This window comes from Crotalus tigris, unplaced genomic scaffold (assembly GCF_016545835.1).
Source record: "Crotalus tigris isolate CLP2741 ecotype Arizona unplaced genomic scaffold, ASM1654583v1 scf7180000017543.2237141, whole genome shotgun sequence".
Classification (NCBI taxonomy): domain Eukaryota; kingdom Metazoa; phylum Chordata; class Lepidosauria; order Squamata; family Viperidae; genus Crotalus; species Crotalus tigris.
Window position 1 is genome coordinate 1,524,618 of NW_024096463.1, and position 18,845 is coordinate 1,543,462.

Below are 18,845 nucleotides of genomic sequence, written 5' to 3' on the forward strand. Positions count from 1 at the left end.
AACGGTATGTATGCAACTATGCGCAAACAGCACCAACCACCACAATTGTGGCGTGTGGGCCTTGGCAAAGAATCACTCAAGGTTTTCTTTTGTGCCTTTCCTGGAACCTCTAAGGAACAGATGCTGTTCTGTGTTGTTTTTCCCCCCACAACTATAGTAACACAAACAATGGGACTGCAAGGCAACAAGGTTAAAGTGTTTTTTTTAAAATGCCATTATTTCACATTCTGCAATGTGACCTCTCTCTCTCTCTCTCCCCCAGGGCCCTCAGTCCTCATTCTAATGGCTTTTCAATCAAAAGGTTAAATTATATCATGCTCCCAGTTGAAACCATAGTTTCAACTTGGAAACTGTGAGTATCCTAGACCAAGTCCAAAAATGCTAGAGAATTCCTGGAAGCCTGGCACTCAAACAATCAACCATCCACAGGCACATGAACATAAACAACATCTACATACCATTCAAAAGAGACAATCAAAAAGCTAAGAAGGAAACAAAAAGACCAATGCACCACTTCTCCAGCAATCAACACCCAGATGAGCAGAGATTAGCACCAAAATTAACATTAGACTAACAATCAAAAAGCAAACAATACTGCAATCATGCCGAACAAGCTAACAGTAAACAACAGCCCAATCAAGGAAGCATCAAGACCACTTTGACCAACTCTGACAGGGCAATCTGCTAATATATAAAATGAGAGCAAACCCAACTTTCTCCTAGTACTGATGATGTTACCTAGTTGGGTAATGAAAGGTCTGCAAGAAAACCACCAAGCTCACAGAGCACCAAGGACCTCATATATCATGCTCTGTTTTATATATTCCAAGATTTCTTTTCCTGTTTTCATTTTTATTAAAGAAGTAGAGTGTGTGTGTGTGTGTGCGTGCGTGCGTGCGTGCGTGTGTGTGTGTGTGTGTGTGTGTGTGTGTGTGTGAGAGAGAGAGAGAGAGAGAGAGAGAGAGATTAGGGTCCATTGGTAACCACAATGGAGTTTGAAGGTGTTTCTTGTATTAAGAGCCATTGTGACGCAGTGGTTAGAATGCAGTACTGCAGGCTACTTCTGCTGACTGCCGGCTGCCAGCAGTTCGGCAGTTTGTTTCTCACCCTCTCAGGGTTAATCCAGCCTTTTATCCTTCTGAGGTTGGTAAAATGAGGGCCCCCCCATTGTTGGGAGCAATATGCTGACTCTGTAAACTGCTTAGGGAGGGCTGTAAAGCACTTTTGTTGTTGTTAATTGCGAAGTCGTGTCCGACCCATCGCGACCCCATGGACAACGTTCCTCCAGGTCTTCCTGTCCTCTACCATCTTCTGGAGTCCATTTAAATTCACACCTACTGCTTCAGTGACTCCATCCAGCCCTCTCATTCTCTGTCGTCCCCTTCTTCTATTGCCCTCAATCTTTCCCAGCATTAGGCTCTTCTCCAATGAATCCTTCCTTCTCATTAGGTGGCCAAAGTACTTGAGTTTCAACTTCAGGATCTGGCCTTCTAAGGAGCAGTCGGGGTTGATCTCTTCTAGGACTGACCGGTTTGAATGCCTTGCAGTCCAAGGGACTCGCACTATGAAGCGGTATATAAATCTAAGTGCTATTGCTGTGACCTTGAAGAATGCCTAAATTTTTGTGGGAAGATGGGGCCTTGTTCCCTTCATTCTTGTATAAAAAGGGGTAAACAATGGCTCTCAGCCTGTGATCTGCGGACCTCTGGGGGGGGGGGAACAGAACGTTGTCCCTAGAGTCTTGAAGGCTTAAAAAAAGTTATCATTTAAATCTTGAGTTAAGTCTTGGGGGTCTGTGGCTATAGTTTGTGGACGCAAAAGGTATTTAAAGGGGGTCCGTGGTGAAGAAAAGATTGCAAACCACTGGGTAAAAGATATTTCCAGTTTGAGAGACTGTTACAGAACAGGTAATAATAACACTTCCTTGCAGATTGGTGGTGTGGCAGTTTTGCAATAGCATATATTGTTTTAAACTGTGTATAAATTTGTTTCTTTTTCTACAGTAGTCCTCGACTTATGACTGGTTGTAATTCAAAATTACAATGGACCTCTCTAGGTATTTACAATCAGGATTTGAAGGTCTGATGGCTGCCCTTCTGGTCATGTGACTCCATTTGGGCACTTCTCATTTATGACTGTTTGTAGTGTCCTGCAGCCAGATTATCATAATTTATGATGTTTTTTTTTGCTGGAAACCTAAAAAACGCCCATTGCAGACAAAGGGTCTTCTTAATGAGCATGGCATTCATTTAATGACTATAGTATTAGCTTAATGACTGGTGCAAAAAAGGTAGCAAAATCAGGCGCAGTTACATGGTGACCCACTTAATGACTGGCACAATTTACAGCCAATTTTCAGTGTCCCAAAGATGCTATTTTTCAAAAGGCAGCTGGAGTTTCTTGTTTTTTTTTCCCCCTCGAAAACGTTTTGCTTCTCATCCAAGAAAACATTTTGAAGGAAAACAAAAATCAAGAAAGTCCAGTTGCCTTTTGAAAAAGCACCTTTGGGATAACCATTACCTGGATGACTGAGAATCTCCATAGATGTAATTATGGCTCATAGGTTGAGGACTACCTGTATTGTACAGCTGGAAAAACTGCAGAAAAGGGTAATCAAAAAGATCAAAGGCCTGGAGCTACCTGTATGACTATTTCAAGGGGAAAAAAATACCTTGTAATTTATCTCTCTCTCTCCCCCTTTCTAGCATGGCGGACAAGAACAGCACATTGAAATGCACTTTCTCTGCTCCAGGCCATAGTGTTACCCTCCTGCACGGCCTGGCTTCTCTGCGGGCTCAGGCCCAGTTGCTGGATGTCATCCTCACCATCAACAATGAGGTCTTTCAGGTGCACAAAGTTGTTTTGGCGGCCTGCAGTGACTACTTCAGGTGAGAGGCTCAAACGTCCTTATAGAAGCTGTTTTCTGCTCTTTCAAACCCTGTTGAAAATGTGGGTCCTAGATCAGTGGTTCTCAACCTTTTTAATGCCGCGACCCCCAACCGGTTGTAAGTCGAGGACTACTCAACTGGTCGTAAGTCGAGGACTACTCAACTGGTGCAGCACCGTTTGCAGAATGGGACTTTTGGCGGGCTCAGCAGGGCAGAGACAGCCTGGACAATTCCTATTGGCTTTTGAAAGCCAATAGAATTAGACTCTATTCAAGAGAGTCTATTCTATTGGCTTTCAAAAGAATAAAAGGGAGTAGCACAACTAAGGAAAAGGGGAAAAAATATGGCGGACTGCGTTGTTTGGCGACCCCCATGAAATGGGAGTCCTGACCCACAGGTTGAGAACCACTGTCCTAGATGGTGGGTTTGTGCCAGGGAATTGCGCAGTAGGTTTCCAAATGTAGTCAGAGACACTGACATGAACTTGAAGTTTTATATAAATAAATATATTTTACATCTATATTCACAGCAGACAAGATAATTAGGCACATCACTACACCATGAGATAAATTGTCAGGTAAATCACAGAACAGCATACAGGTAGTCCTCGATTTACAACAGTTCATTTAGAGACTGTTCAAAGTTACAATGGCACTGAAAAAAGTGACTTTATACTTAATGACCATTCCAGCATTCCTATGGTCATGTGATCCAAATTGTGTCACTTGGCAACTGACTCATATTTATGACAGTTGCAGTGTCTCGGGGTCATGTGATCCCCTTTTGCAACTTTCTGACAAACAAAGTCCATGGGGAAGCCAGATTAATTTAACAACTGTGTTATCAACTTAACCACTGCATTTAACAACTGTGGCAAGAAAAGTTGCAAAATGGGGCAAAATTCACTTTACAAATGCCTTAGTTAGCAACAGAAATTTTGGGTTCAATTGTTGTAAGTCGAGGACTACCTGTTCAGAGCACACAGAAGAAAAAAAGGCGGGGAAAAAGGGAACTCGCCCTTTATACCCACAGCAACCAATCATAACGTAGATTGCCTCATATAGGCGCCAGTTCTCTCTAACCAGTCAACAACAACTGTGTGTTCTGACCCATTATAGACTTTACTGTTGCAGGTACTAAATTTAAATATCCTAACCGTTTGCAAGCGAGGGCTGTAATTAGTCCTTGACTTACGACCATTCTTTTAGCGACTGTTACAAGTTAAAGCAGCGTTACGGCCGGTCCTTGCATTTACAGTCATCGCAGCATTCCCCATGGTCACATGATCAAAAGTTGGGTGCTTGGCAACCAGCATGTCTTTACCGCAGTTGCAGCATCCCAGGATCATGATTGTCATTTGTGACTTTCCCAAACAGGTTCTGACAAGCAAAGTCAGTGGGGAAACTGGATTCACGTAATAACCACAAAATTCACTTAACAAATGCAGTGATTTTCTTAACAAAGATGGCAAAAAAGGTCATAAAATTTGGCATGACTCCCTCAACAAATGCCTTGCTTAACAATGGAAATTCTTCTGGTCCCAATTGTGGTCGTAAGTCGAGGACTATCTGCATTGCTCAGCAGATGGCTTTCATGCAAGAAGGACAGGCATCATCTCCAGACGTCTCCAAATCCTGCCTGAGATCTGGAAAAGTTGCAGAGCTCTGTGGGTCAAGGGTCTATGCTGGTTGGAGTGAGGCCACATCTTATGTTTGTATAAGGCAGTGGTGGCGAACCTATGGCACGGGTGCCAGAGGCGGCACTCAGAGCCCTCTCTGTGGGCACACGCGCCATCGCCCCAGTCCTAGGCCTTCAGCTAGGTTTTATATAACCTTTTTGCTTTAGGTCTCCGCTGCCATGTGCAAAAAAAAAAAAGTTCAATCAATCAATTTCAACTTCTTGCGGGGAAAAAAAGATCTTGCAAAGTTGGAATTGATTGATTGAACTTTTTAGTCCCGCCCCATCTGCCGTTACCACCGCAGCCACGCCCACCCAGTGGACCATGCCCAGCCAATGGGCCACACCCACTCGGCACTCGACAATGCATAAGTGGGTTTTGGGTTGCAGTTTGGGCACTCGGTCTCTAAAAGGTTCGCCATCACTGGTATAAGGCAAAGATATATTGCATATGAGAGAGCTTTTGGGAAATGTAGGTCGCAGAGCTACCAAAGTCCAAACCTAGCCCATATATTGTCAAAAAGAAACCATTGCACCTTCTTTCCAGGCATTGGCAAAGTTGCATTACTATAGTGTTTGCCCTTTGGAATGTAGGTGATTTTCATGGGACCTCCCCAAATAATTTAAATCAGTGTTTGCAAACATGACAACTTTAAGATGTGTGGATTCCTAGATTTCCCCAGCCAGAATTCCCTAGCACAGTGGTTCTCAACCTGTGGGTCGAGACCCCATTTGGGGTCGAACAACCATTTCACGGGGGTCGCCAAACAATGCAGTCTGCCATTTTTTTCCCCTTTTCCTTAGCTGTGCTACTCCCTTTTATTCTATTGGCTTTTGAAAGCCAATAGAATAGACTCTCTTGAATAGAGTCTAATTCTATTGGATTTCAAAAGCAAATAGGAATTGTCCAGGCTGTCTCTGCCCTGCTGAGCCCGCCAAAAGTCCCATTCTGCAAACGGTGCTGCACCAGTTGAGTAGTCCTCGACTTACGACCGGTTGAGTAGTCCTCGACTTACGACCGGTTGGGGGTCGCGGCATTAAAAAGGTTGAGAACCACTGCCCTAGCACATATTTAAAGTTGAGAAATACCGCTTCCTCCCTCCCTCCCTCCCTCCTTTCCCTCCTTTCCTTCCTTCCTTCCTTCCTTCCATCCATCCATCCATCCATCCATCCGCAGGTAGCCATCAAGTCTATTTCTCTCTAATTATCCTATCCTTTCATTTTTTTGGTATGTTGTTCATGGATATAAAAAAAAGAAAGTATTTCTTCACTCAACTCATGGCGCCCCAGCCCTCTCAAAAAAACTCAAGATATCTGTGTGGCTCCCATCCTGATGACAAGTCAAAAGTCCTTATCTCTTCTCCCAGCCTTTAGGTGGTTGAGCCACTGGAGGTTTTAATTTTGTTGTTCTGTGTGCTTTTCTCTTCTGAATGCATGTTTCTTTTTTAATTGTTTTCCTTTTAAAATGTAAGTCATCCAGAGTGATGGGGGGTCAGGCAGCTTCTAAATTATATAAAGAAATAACCTTCGCTTTAAGGGCTGATACCCATAATTTTAGCCTGATTCTTTTAGTATTTTTACTATCCTAAATTTATGTGTTGCTTATGCTTGGTATCATAATTAGATGAATCAAGAGTTTTTTGAGTATTACATTTTTTTGCAAAAAGTTTTCCATTCCTAAAAAGAAAAGGCATTTTGCAATTTATTAGTCAGGATGAATGCATGCAGTGCAATACCAGTCAAACTTTGATGGGTTGTTCTAAACACTAATATTGTAATATTAACTGTAAACAATAACATTTTCATCTTAATCAGTATACTTGGAGTGTAAGAGGAAAATGGACAGAACAAAACAAGAACAAAATATTAAACAAAAAAGGTTTAAATGTTCTCAGGTTAGGTTGATGAAGAATACTTGGATGAAAACCAGAGGTAGATTTCTGGATAGAAAAAAACCTTGAGATCATCAATTCTTGAGCTGAATGTTGATTTATTTACATTTGCAAGCCTTTCAGTTATAGCCCCTAAGTTGTTTAACATTAGTACAATGAAACAGTCAAAATAGTAATAAGCAATAATTATCAAACCAACACATCAGTTATGTGCATCAAAAAAGGTAGCCACCAGCTATTTTATAATATTTGCTGGATGATTACATTCAGACTTGTTTCTTGAATGCTTTGAAGAAAAACAGCATTTTAAGTGCCCTTCTATATATTAACAGGGAGGAAATGGTCCTGTACTACTTATAACTATGTTATTTTAATATAAATGCACAATCATCATGCTATTTTGGTATTTTGCACCTGATTCCCAGACCCACATAATTTTGATTGCCTAAACTCAGCTGTTAAGATAAGATAAAGTTGACCCAATCTGGAATAGAATGAAGACCAGACCAGTTTTACTTTGAAAACAGTTTTCTGGCTTTAGAATGTGTCCTGAATCACCATGTTTCTTTTTTTAAAGAATATATTTCTTGGACCTCATTCTGATGAATAAAACATATATTCAAATCTGCTCATTTTTGACCTAAATTGGTGGGATTTTGTTTAGATCAGGGATATCCAATCTTGGCAACTTTAAGACTTGTGGACTTCAATTCCCAGAATACCCTGACCAGCACGCTATTTTAAAGATGCCAAGGTGGGATATGATAGCAGTGTTCCAAATCTCAGGGGCTGCCACAAAGAAGAGGGAGTCAAGCTATTTTCCAAAGCGCCTGAAGGCAGGACAAGAAGCAACGGATGGAAAATAATCAAGGAGAGAAGCAACCTAGAACTAAGGAGAAACTTCCTGACAATTAGAACAATTAACCAGTGGAACAACCTGCCTCCACAAGCGGTGAATGCTCCAATACTGGAAGTTTTTAAGAAGAGACTGGGAAGCTATTTGTCCGAAATGGTATACGGTTTCCTGCCTGAGCAGGGGGTTGGACTAGATGACCTCCAAGGTCCCTTCCAACTTTATATTATTATTATTATTATTATTATTATTAGGTGGACAGCTCTGGCTTAGATTTTCATGTTCTTTCTGGAGAGTGTCCACCATCCCTTCTGAGATTGGGGCAGACTCCAGAGAGGTGATTACTACTGATAATCCTCATTTTATGACCTTAATGGACGGTGCCCATTATGATTGTAAGCCATAATGGTCATAAAGCGGGTCACCCACATGACCAACCTGATTTGATGACCTTTTTTTGCGGCAGTTGTTAAGCAAACATTGCGGTTCTTAAGTAAACCAATTGTTTAGTGGGAAGTGGTTTTATTGAAAGCCAGAAGTAAATGCCAATTTTTAGCAAAACCATCGTAAAATGTCATATGATCACAAAATATTGCAAATGGATATAAATGCAGGCAGGTTTGTTGTTGTTAGTTGCGAAGTCGTGTCCGACCCATCGCGACCCCATGGACAACGTTCCTCCAGGCCTTCCTGTCCTCTACCATCTTCTGGAGTCCATTTAAGCTCACACCTACTGCTTCAGTGACTCCATCCAGCCAGCTCATTCTCTGTCGTCCCCTTCTTCTATTGCCCTCCATCTGTCCCAGCATTAGGCTCTTCTCCAGGGAATCCTTCCTTCTCATTAGGTGGCCAAAGTACTTGAATTTCAACTTCAGGATCTGGCCTTCTAAAGAGCAGTCAGGGTTGATCTCCTCTAGGACTGACCAGTTTGATCGCCTTGCAGTCCAGGGGACTTGCAGGACTCTTCTCCAGCACCATAGTTCAAAGGCCTCAATTCTTTGGCGCTCAGCCTTTCTTATGGTCCCACTTTCACAGCCATACATTGCAGCTGGGAAAACCATGGCCTTGACTATACGTACTTTGTTGGCAGGGTGATGTCTCTGCCTTTTAGTATACTGGCAGGCAGATTGCCGAGTGCCTAAAATGCCGTCATATGACTGTGGGGAGAACCTATCAGAAATTTGGAACTGGGTCATAAGTACCCCCGGATAGGTCCATTGTACCTTTAAGCTGCCCAGATTTGCTGCATCAGTGAGATGGGCAGCATAGAAATTTAATAAATAAGTACATAAACTTTGAATGGTCACTAAGCAACCAGCCATAAGTCGAGGATTACCTGCAAATGCTCCTTCCATACCACACTCTGGCTCTGGTTGTTATGGGGCAGGTGTGAAAATGCCCCATTGGAGATGATCAAGGCTCTGAGTCATTAGTCAAATGCAGTTGGATTCAGACCGTTCCAAAGTGACCTCTGGGCGTTGACCATCTCTTCCCTGTTTTGAATTTTGTGTTTCCCATCTCCTATCTGTTTTTGATTACGCTTGCCTTATTTGTGCCTGCTGTGTGTGTATCTGTGAGCTTCTGCACACACCCTGGTCCTTGTTTTTTGATTGGTGTTTGTTTCCGTAGTAACATCAACCCCAGAGATTTATTGCTCTTCATAATAAGGAGCAATTAAGGGGGGGGGAGAAGATCTCCCACCAGATGCTAATGGCTCTATCGGATTCTGTGCACTACACGCTGGCTGGCCCCGGTGTGGGCTGGCTGCTGAGCTATAATTGCTTCAAGGGCTTCTCTTGTAACTTGGGTGTTTTGTAGGGTTATCGTGGAGGAACAATGAATAACATAATCTTCCCTTTGGTTTTTGTAGCTCTGATTTTGATGCAAATGAAGGGTAAAAGGAAAGAGACAGCATTAAAGACGATTTGGCAGCTGTTGCTTTAATCTAGATTTCAAAATTACAAGACAGGTTTTTTTAAAAAATCAGGATAATTATAAGTTGACCGTGCTTTTCTCGATATTCAGTTCTTTGTTGCAACAAAGCATTTTCAATCCTCCCCTATAAGAGGAGGGAAACTTGAGCTCATAATTTTCTTTAGGGGGCTGGAGGCTAAAACATATGAGGAACGGTTGCAGGAACTGGGTATGTCTAATCTAATGAAGAGAAGAACTAAGGGTGACATGATACCACTTTTCCAATATTTGAGAGGCTGTCACAAAGAAGTAGGGGTCAACCTATTCTATAAAGCAGGGCTTTTCAACCAGTGGTACGGGTACCACCTATGGTACATTGGCACCTGGCAGGTGGTACGCGGCCATCCTAGAAAAGTGGTAGCGGGGGAGGGAATGAGCTGAACTGGTGGCAGCACCACACAAGCCTGAGCGAGAGATGGCTGGAGCTGCAGGGCTGTCAGGGCTCAGTGGAAGCGCCAGGATCAGCGCCAGGCTCCAGCTAGAGCTCGGCGCTGATCCTGGTGCTTCTGCTGAGCCCTGAAGAAGTACCAATCAGCTGGAAAGCAGCACTGATCCTGGCGCTTCTGCTGAGCCCAGAAGAAGCGCTGATCAGCTGGAATGTTGCAGCCTCTCCAGGGTCTTGTGATTTACATTCAGATACTTGGCAATTGATTCATATGTATGATGGTCACAGTGCCGAGGATCATGTGAAGTGACCAAAACCTGCTGCAACCACCCAGCAGACAGGGGGAATAAAAAACAAACACTCCCCCCACCTCACCCCTGCTGCTAATCCTCAAAAGAAATGCTCACAACAATGAAAAATTTGGAGAGGAGGAAGAGCGCCGCCGGGTGGGCAGGCAGGCGTCTTGCTCGGCTGTGGCTTGGGGGGCACTTTTTTCAGTGCCATTGTAACTTCAAACAGTCATTAAGCGAAGTGTTGTAAGTCGAGGACTACCTGTATTTATCACTTTTTTCCTTTTTTTTTTTTGGTCATCAAGTTTTTGACACCTTGCTAGGCGACTGGTGGTACTCTGATGTTGCCATATCCTAAAAGTGGTACAATGGGTGAAAAGGTTGAAAAGCCCTGCTATAAAGCACCTGAGGGCAAGACAAGAAGTAAAGGATGGCAACTTATCAAGGAGAAAACCAACCTAGAATTAAGGAGAAATTTCCTGACAGCGAGAACACAGTGGAACGGCTTCCTTCAGAAATTATGGTTGCTTCAACACTGGAAGCTTTTAAGAAGAGATTAGACAACTATTTCTCCATAATGTACAGGGTCTCCTGCATGTACAGGGGGTTGGACTAGAAAACCTCCAAGATCCCTTCCAACACTGTTATTCTGTATTCTGTATCTTCTCTTTGTTGTCTTTGATAACAACAGACTTACAGTTAGTCCTTGACTTATGATAACAATTGGGACCAGAATTTCCATCGCTAAACAATGATGAATTAAACAACATTGCCAATGAGGTGGGTGTTGAGTGAGTCAGGCCCCATTTTACAACTTTTGCCATGGTTATTAAATGAATCTTTGTAATCTTTGGATAGATTTTTTGCACTTTGTTAAGCGAATCATGCAGTTGTCAAGTGAATGCAATGCAGTGCTTGGAAAATGGCGGCTGCTTCTGGAATCGCACCATGTGGCTGCCTGAACGTACAGCACTGTGGAAAGCTCAGGAGATATTCAAAAGCTACAGAGCTCTGGTGCTTTCTGCAGCATTATGCAGACTGCATTAGGGAAGCAGAATGAATGCCATAGTCCAGGGGTAGGCAACCTTGGCTCTTTTATGAACCGTGGACTTCAACTCCCAGAATTCCTGAGCCAGCCATGCTGAAAGGGAGAGGTTTCCAAGCTGAGCCATGCTGGCTCAGGAATTCTGGGAGTTGAAGTCCACGAATCATAAAATAGCCAAGGTTGCCTACCCCTGCCATAGTCCTTGGATCTGCTTCTCCCACCCCCCAGGTTCCCCCAGGCTTCTCCCCCCTCCCCCACTGGGTCCCTGAAGAACTTGGGCTTCCTCCCCTCATTCCATCACTCATTGCCTTTTGAAGATATTGGGAGCTCTGGAGCTTTCCACAGTGCTTTGCGATCTGGGTGAGTGTGTGGTATGATTCCGGAAGCGACCGCCATTTTCTGAGCAACTGCATTGAATTCTGGTCTCTCAGAAAATGGCGTCCACTTCTGGAATCGCACCACGCTGTCCGACGGAGCAATGTTCTGATTCCCTAACTCGGTATGCTCAGTGGTATAGAAATCTCTGGAACTCCAGAGAGCTTGGATAGATCCTTTTTTTCAGGATTTACTAGTTTTGATGGCTGTTTACTATTTTCCGACTATTTAAGCCTTCAACTTAAATATATATATATATATATATATATATATATATATATATATATATATATATATATATATATAGTCTTTGGTTGTTCGTCGAAACGTCGCCAAGACACTTCCAATTTTACGTGGGAGAAAACCCGAACAACCAAAGACCTATATACAAATACCCGCGAAAACCTCAGAAAACAAATATATATATATATATATAGATATATATATATATATATATGTGTGTGTGTGTGTGTGTGTGTGTGTGTGTGTGTGTGTGTGTGTGTGTGTGTGTGTGTGTGTGTATATATATATATATATATATGAGCAGCTGTGAAAGAGAACTCTTCTTGCTCCCCTCCCCTCTTTATGGAGGCATCTGTTTTGATACGGCATGGAGGGCTGGATGGACAGCCTGATACAGGAGAGTGGTTTTTATGTTCTTATTTTGTGTCCATTAAAGCAGGTAAGCTTCTACAGGTAGTCCTGGATTACAACTATTTGTTTAGCAACCATTCAAGGTTATAACGGTCTCATTAAATGGTTTTTAATGAAAAAATTGACTTACAACTGGTCCTCGCACTTATGACCACTAGATCAGCTGCACGGTAACATGATCAGAGTTTAGGTGCTTGGCAACTGGCATGTATTTACAGTGGTTGCAGTGTCCCAGAGTCATGTGATTACCATTTGTGATCTTCTCAGTCAACTTTGGACAAGCAAACTCAATGGGGGAAACTGGATTTGCTTAATGACCACAGGTTTCACTTAACAACTGCAAAGGTTTGCTTAGCAACTCTGGTAAAAAAAAAAGATTGTAAAATTGGGCCTGACTCACTTGCCTTTGCCTTGCTTAGCAAAGGAAATTCTCATCCAAATTGTCATAAGTTGAGCACTACCTGTAAATCTCTTTTTGTAATCAGTTAAGTTTCACGTAAGATTTTTCTCTCATATCACAAAAAGGACTCTGTACGATGCTGGCCTATATGTATTTTACGGCTTTCTATGTTAATATATATCCTACAGTTCTGTTTTAATAGAGACACTTGAGACAGTCTTTAACATAAAACTAAATCAAAATTCATAAAAGCTCATTTAAAAAGGCAGCGATTTGAGAAGATAGAAAGGGTTCATCAACGTTTCATAGAGTCAGAAAAACATCTTAACATCTGCACATGTCGAATCCTTGTGGAAGGTCTAATGAGCTGGTGTAAAGAAGGAAGGGTTGAGGCAGATTTTCTGAGACAAAGAGCACTTAGCCATTGCACAGGAAAGAAACGTACATTTTTGTTAGTCATTTATAATAATTTAAATACGCTTATTCACTGAGAAAACAACCTCAAAGTGGAATCACATATGGATAGTCCTTGAATTATGGCCACTATTGGGAGCAGAATTTCTATTGCTAAGCAAGGCGATTGTTAAGTGAGTCCTATCTGATTTTACGACTATTTTCATCATGGTTGTTAAGCAAATCACTGTAGTTGTGAATCATGCAGTTGTTAAGCATATCTGGCTTCCTCCATTGACTTTGCTTGTCAAAAGCAGGCTGGGAAGATCGCAAATGGCAATCACATGATCCTGGGATGCTACAACATTGTAAATATATATCAGGTGCCAAGCACCCAAATTTTGATCAAGGGACTGTAGGGATGCTGCAGTGGTTGTAAGTTCAAGGACCAGTTGGTCGTAAGTCACTTTTTCAGTGCCGTTGTAAATTTGAATGCTTGCTAAACAAATCGTTGTAAGTTGAGGACTATCTGTATGTAATTTACTGTGATGCATCTACCAATGGAAAGGCGAGTTATTTGTTGCACACTTTCTCAGTTGGCAACTTGTGGAAGATTTACTTATTTATCTATCAAATTTATTTTTTTCTCAATTTTATTTATTAAATTTATTTATTTATCAAATTTGTTTGTTTATCAAATTTATTTGCCATTCGTCTTGCCGTTCAGGTGACTCTGGGCACCTTAAATTCTCCCCGATGATGTCCAGGAATGGTGAATCTCATCAATTTCGTCTCCTGTTCTTTGATCCTTTTAGGGCCATGTTCACTGGTGGGATGAGGGAAACCAACCAAGACGTGATAGAGTTGAAAGGAGTCTCTGCCAAGGGCTTAAAACACATCATAGAGTTTGCCTACAGTGCTGAAGTCACCCTTGACCTTGACTGCATCCAGGATGTGCTGGGAGCGGCTGTCTTCCTGCAGATGGTACCCGTGGTGGAGCTGTGCGAGGAGTTCCTGAAATCGTCCATGAGTGTTGAGACCTGCCTTAACATTGGGCAAATGGCCACCACCTTCAGCCTTGCCTCCTTGAAGGAGTCCGTCGATGTGTTCACCTTCCGGCATTTCCTTCAGATTTCTGAGGAAGAAGACTTCCTCCACCTCCCTTTGGAACGACTCGTCTTCTTCCTCCAGAGCAACAAGCTCAAGAGCTGCAGTGAGATCGACCTTTTCCGGGCTGCCATCCGGTGGCTACAGTACGACCCAACACGCTGCAGCAGTGCTAGCCAGGTTCTCTGCCACATTCGCTTCCCGCTCATGAAATCTTCGGAGCTGGTGGACAGTGTCCAAACCTTTGACATCATGGTGGAGGATGTCTTGTGCCGGCAGTACCTCCTAGAAGCTTTCAACTATCAAATATTGCCTTTTCGGCAGCATGAGATGCAGTCTCCCAGAACTGCAATCCGCTCCGATGTCCTTTCTCTCATAGCTTTCGGTGGCACTCCATACACCGATAACGATAGGACTGTAAGTGGCAAAGTCTACTATTTGCCCGATAGCAGCACACGCCAATTCAAGGAGCTGACAGAGATGGAGATGGGAACTAGCCACACCTGTGTGGCTGTCCTAGATAACTTTGTTTACATGGTTGGGGGACAGCATCTGCAGTACCGCAGCGGTGAGGGAGCTCTTGACATCTGCTACCGCTATGATCCCCACCTCAACCAGTGGCTGCGCATTCAGGCAATGCAGGAGAGCAGGATCCTGTTTCAGCTGAACGTGCTGTGTGGCATGGTATATGCCACAGGAGGCAGGAACAGATCCGGCAGCTTGGCATCTGTGGAAAAATATTGTCCCAGAACCAATGAATGGAGCTATGTTTGCCCCCTCAAACGCAGGACATGGGGACACGCGGGGGCCACAGCGGGAGGCAAGCTGTACATATCGGGCGGGTATGGAATATCCGTGGAGGACAAGAAAGCCTTGCATTGCTATGACTCTGCCCTGGATCAGTGGGAGTTCAAAGCTCCCATGAACGAACCACGTGTCTTGCATGCAATGGTCAGCACCAATAATAAGGTTTATGCCCTCGGGGGCCGCATGGACCATGTCGACCGTTGCTTTGATGTCTTGGCCGTGGAGTATTACCTACCAGAAGCCAACCAGTGGACAATGGTAAGTCCAATGCGGGTAGGACAATCCGAAGCTGGCTGTTGCTTGCTAGAGAAGAAGATCTACGTTGTGGGGGGATACAACTGGCACCTGAACAACGTCACCAGCATCGTGCAGGTGTATAACACGGAGACGGATGAATGGGAGAGAGACCTTCACTTCCCGGAATCGTTTGCTGGGATTGCTTGCGCACCGGTGATTCTACCACAGCCAACAGCCTGGAGGTGACTATCGAAAACTACCCGATCTTCTGAATCATCCTGTGCATGCTCTTGCCTGGCTTTTTTTTTTTGCAAAATAAAGTTGTGTATTCATGGCAGACAAGCAAACTCTTCTGCCTACACTCTCTTGGTTTGTTTTATATTCCAGCAGCCCTTTTCAACTCTGTTGGGAATGGGAGTGTGATATGGAAGACTGTCCTGAGTAAAGAATCTTCTCAAGAAGCAGCAGTGCACAGCCCGGTTTCTCTTCCCTAACAATATTACATCTGCAGACGTTCAATAATCTTTTTTTCATTTTTGAATAATGGAGGGGTTCACTGTATCTCAGAACGTCATTATATGGAGGTGTATGGCAACCGGACAGTTTGGAAAAAAAAAGTCAAGAAAATTAAGATCATCCTGAACTTCCCAGAAGCAATGAGAAGAGCAGTTGAGGGAAGGAGAAAAGGGCTCTAGGAATCAACAATCTGTGATTTTGTACAGGAGTATTTTCCTGAAAAGCAGCTTTGAATAACTGTACAAAACATACCTGTTCTGTTGTTGAAAACTCGATAAGACATGTTTTCCTATGCAGAGATTTAGGAAAGTGCCAAGAAGATTCCACAGAAGCTTGGAATCCATGGAGAGGAGGCCAAACCAGGATTATTAGCACAGGTAAATACGACTTCCATAAACTGACAGTATAGATATTCCTCGACTTACAACAGTTCATTTAGTAACCGTTCAAAGTTATAAGGGCACTGAAAAAAGTGACTTATGACCATTTTTCACACTTAGGACGGTTGCAGCATCCCTGTGGTCACATGATCAAAATTCAGATGCTTGGCAACTGGTTCATATTTATGACGGTTGCCATGTCCTGGGGTCATGTGATCCCCTTTTCTAACCTGACATGCAAAGTCAATGGGGAAGCCAGATTCATTTCATCTGCAGTGATTCGCTTAACAACTGTGGCAACAAAGGTTGTAAAATGGGGCAAAAATCACTTAACAAATGTTTCACTTAGCAACAGAAATGTTGGGTTCAATTGTGGTCGTAAGTTGAGGACTACCTGTACCTGTTATTTTTTATTTTTTCATCATTTTGGGGGAACATTTGTGGAGAATCATACTTTAATAGGGATATGTTCCTGGCCAGCATGACACTTGAACACTTTCTTGAATCAAGAATGTTTATTATTGGACAGGATGGGCAAGTACAGTCTGAACAATCACTTGATGGAATGGTTATATTTATCATTCCTCTTAATTGTTGGTTATGGAAAACCTCTTTTATATATCTGCAGCTGCTTGGAAAATGAGATGAGCAGAACAGACTGACATTCTGCAGGATGAACTCTGGTGACAGGATACGTAACGTGCTGAATGCGCATTTATATTCATCTGCCAATTCAGTACTCACATCTGCTCTGAGTCCTGAATTGGCAAATTATTGCGAGTACAGGTGGCGCTTGACTTACAACTATTTGTTTACCGACTGTTCGAAGTAACAACAGCACTGAAAAAAGGGACTTGTGACCGTTTTCCACACATGACCCTTACAGCAACCCCATGGTCATGTGATCAGAATTCAGATGCTTGGCAACTGCATTTATTTATGTCAGTCGCAGGGGTCATATGATCACCTTTTGTGACCTGACAAGCAAAGTCAATGGAGAAGTCAGATTCACTTCACAACCATGTTAGTAACTTAACAACTGCAGTGATTCACTTAGCAACCGCCTTGCTTAGCCCCATCAGTTCTGGTCCCAATTGTTGCCGTAAATCGACTGTAATGTCTGCAAAAAGAGAACCCTGAGGGAGGAGGGAGAACATCAGAGGGTGTTTGATGGGGGATGTTTGGTCTAGAACGGGTAGGCAACCTTGGCTCTTTTATGACTCGTGGACTTCAACTCCCAGAATTCCTGAGTCAGAATGGCTCAGCTTGGAAACCTCTCCCTTTCCCCTCAGCATAGCTGACTCAGGAATTCTGGGAGTTGAAGTCCACGAGTCATAAAAGAGCCAAGGTTGCCTACCCCTGGTCTAGAAGTAGCTGAGCTAAAATTCCCTGATACAGTTCTCCATTTTCTGAGTACCTATGGAGATTCTCATTTATCCTGGTCATGGTTTGTCCCAAAGAGGCTTTTTCAAGAAGTAACTGAACTTCCTTTGTTTTTCCTTGGAAGACGTTTTGCTCCTCATCCAAGGAGCTTCTTTAGCTCTGATTGAGTGGTAAGGAATGGAAGGATTTATATTGTTTATAGGGTACAGATTAATCTCCAAATGGCTCCAGCGACTCTCAGAAAGAGTGCTAATGCCCAGATGACTGCAAAGGAATATAAATCTTTCCATTCTCCACCATTTAGTCAGAACTGAAGAAGCTTCTTGGATGAGAAGCGAAACGTCTTCAAGGAAAAACAAAGGAAGTCCAGTTGCCTATTGAAAAAGCAGCTTTGGGACATTCCCTGAGTAATTGTAATGCCTATGTTGGCCATTCTGGCAGAAGACTGCTGCTAACACAATTGAATCTCATTTCTTCCTTTCCTTTTTCTGTATTTAAATAGCCACATATGCTTCAGCGGCAGCTGGGAACAGCAAACGAGAACTTTGCATTAAATACATAAAACCAATGAATTGCAGCTTTTCAGAAGAAGCTTGAATGTGTATGCTTAGGAGTTTCACATCTTGCTGATCAGGTTTGTTTTCATGTTATGAAACATGAACTTTGGAGCATTTTCCAAGTATGGAATAAAAACATAACTTTCATACATCGACCTCCTGAATTATTTCAATGCACAGTGTACAAGCTGTTTGCTTGATTCTCTGTTTTGCCCTGGGAAAGGAACCAGGAAAACGCCGAGATAACAGTATTTATATGCAATAAAGTACATTTGCCTAGAAAAAAATTGCCTGTCTAAAACAGGCATCTTCAAACTTGGCCCTTTTATGACTTGTGGACTTCAACTCCCAGAATTCCTCAGCCAGGCATGCTGGCTGAGGAATTCTGGGAGTTGAAGTCCACAAATCATAAAAGGGCCAAGTTTGAAGACCCCTGGTCTAAAACTTCAATCTTAATAGAGACTTGAAGTGGAATAATGCAGATGGTCCTCAATTTAACAACAGATTTCTTAGTGACTGTTCCAAGTTACAATGGACCTCCTGGGGCTACTTATGAACCAATTTGAAGTTATGATGGCTGCCTCCTCCGCCTTCCCTACAGTCACATGATCGCATTTTTGGGCACTTAGCAACCAGCTTATGTTTAGAGCCATGCATGGTCACATGACCACCATTTATGTGGTCTTGTGTCCATGGTCTTATGACTACATGGCCACAAGAGATTGGGCAACCCATTTGAAATGGTACAGGGTTTCCTGCCTGAGAAGGGAATTGGACACTAGAAGACCTCCACGGTCTCTCCCAACTCTGTTATTATAATATTATTACAACATAGAGAAGGACGAGGGGGGACAGGATAGCAGTCTTCCAATATTTCAGGGGCTGCCACAAAGAGGAGGGAGTCAAGCTATTTTCCAAGGCGCCTGAAGGCAGAACAAGAAGCAACGCATGGAAACTGATCAAGGAGAGAAGCAACCTAGAACTAAGGAGAAATTTCCTGACAGTTAGAACAATTAACCAGTGGAACAACCT

The 18,845-nt window shown here is 43.0% G+C and overlaps 1 protein-coding gene across 1 annotated transcript in view; it reads left to right on the forward strand.

The window, feature by feature from the left end:
- KLHL26 (kelch like family member 26) overlaps positions 1-17,960 on the forward strand; it is a 32,709-nt gene extending 14,749 nt beyond the window's left edge. Inside the window, exons 2-4 of the mRNA XM_039321337.1 lie at positions 2,706-2,888; positions 13,642-15,870; positions 17,759-17,960. Of these exons, the coding sequence (XP_039177271.1) occupies positions 2,706-2,888; positions 13,642-15,223 (1,765 nt within the window). The 3' untranslated portion in view covers positions 15,224-15,870; positions 17,759-17,960. The remainder of the gene's footprint in view (positions 1-2,705; positions 2,889-13,641; positions 15,871-17,758) is intronic.
- Positions 17,961-18,845: the final 885 nt, after the last annotated feature.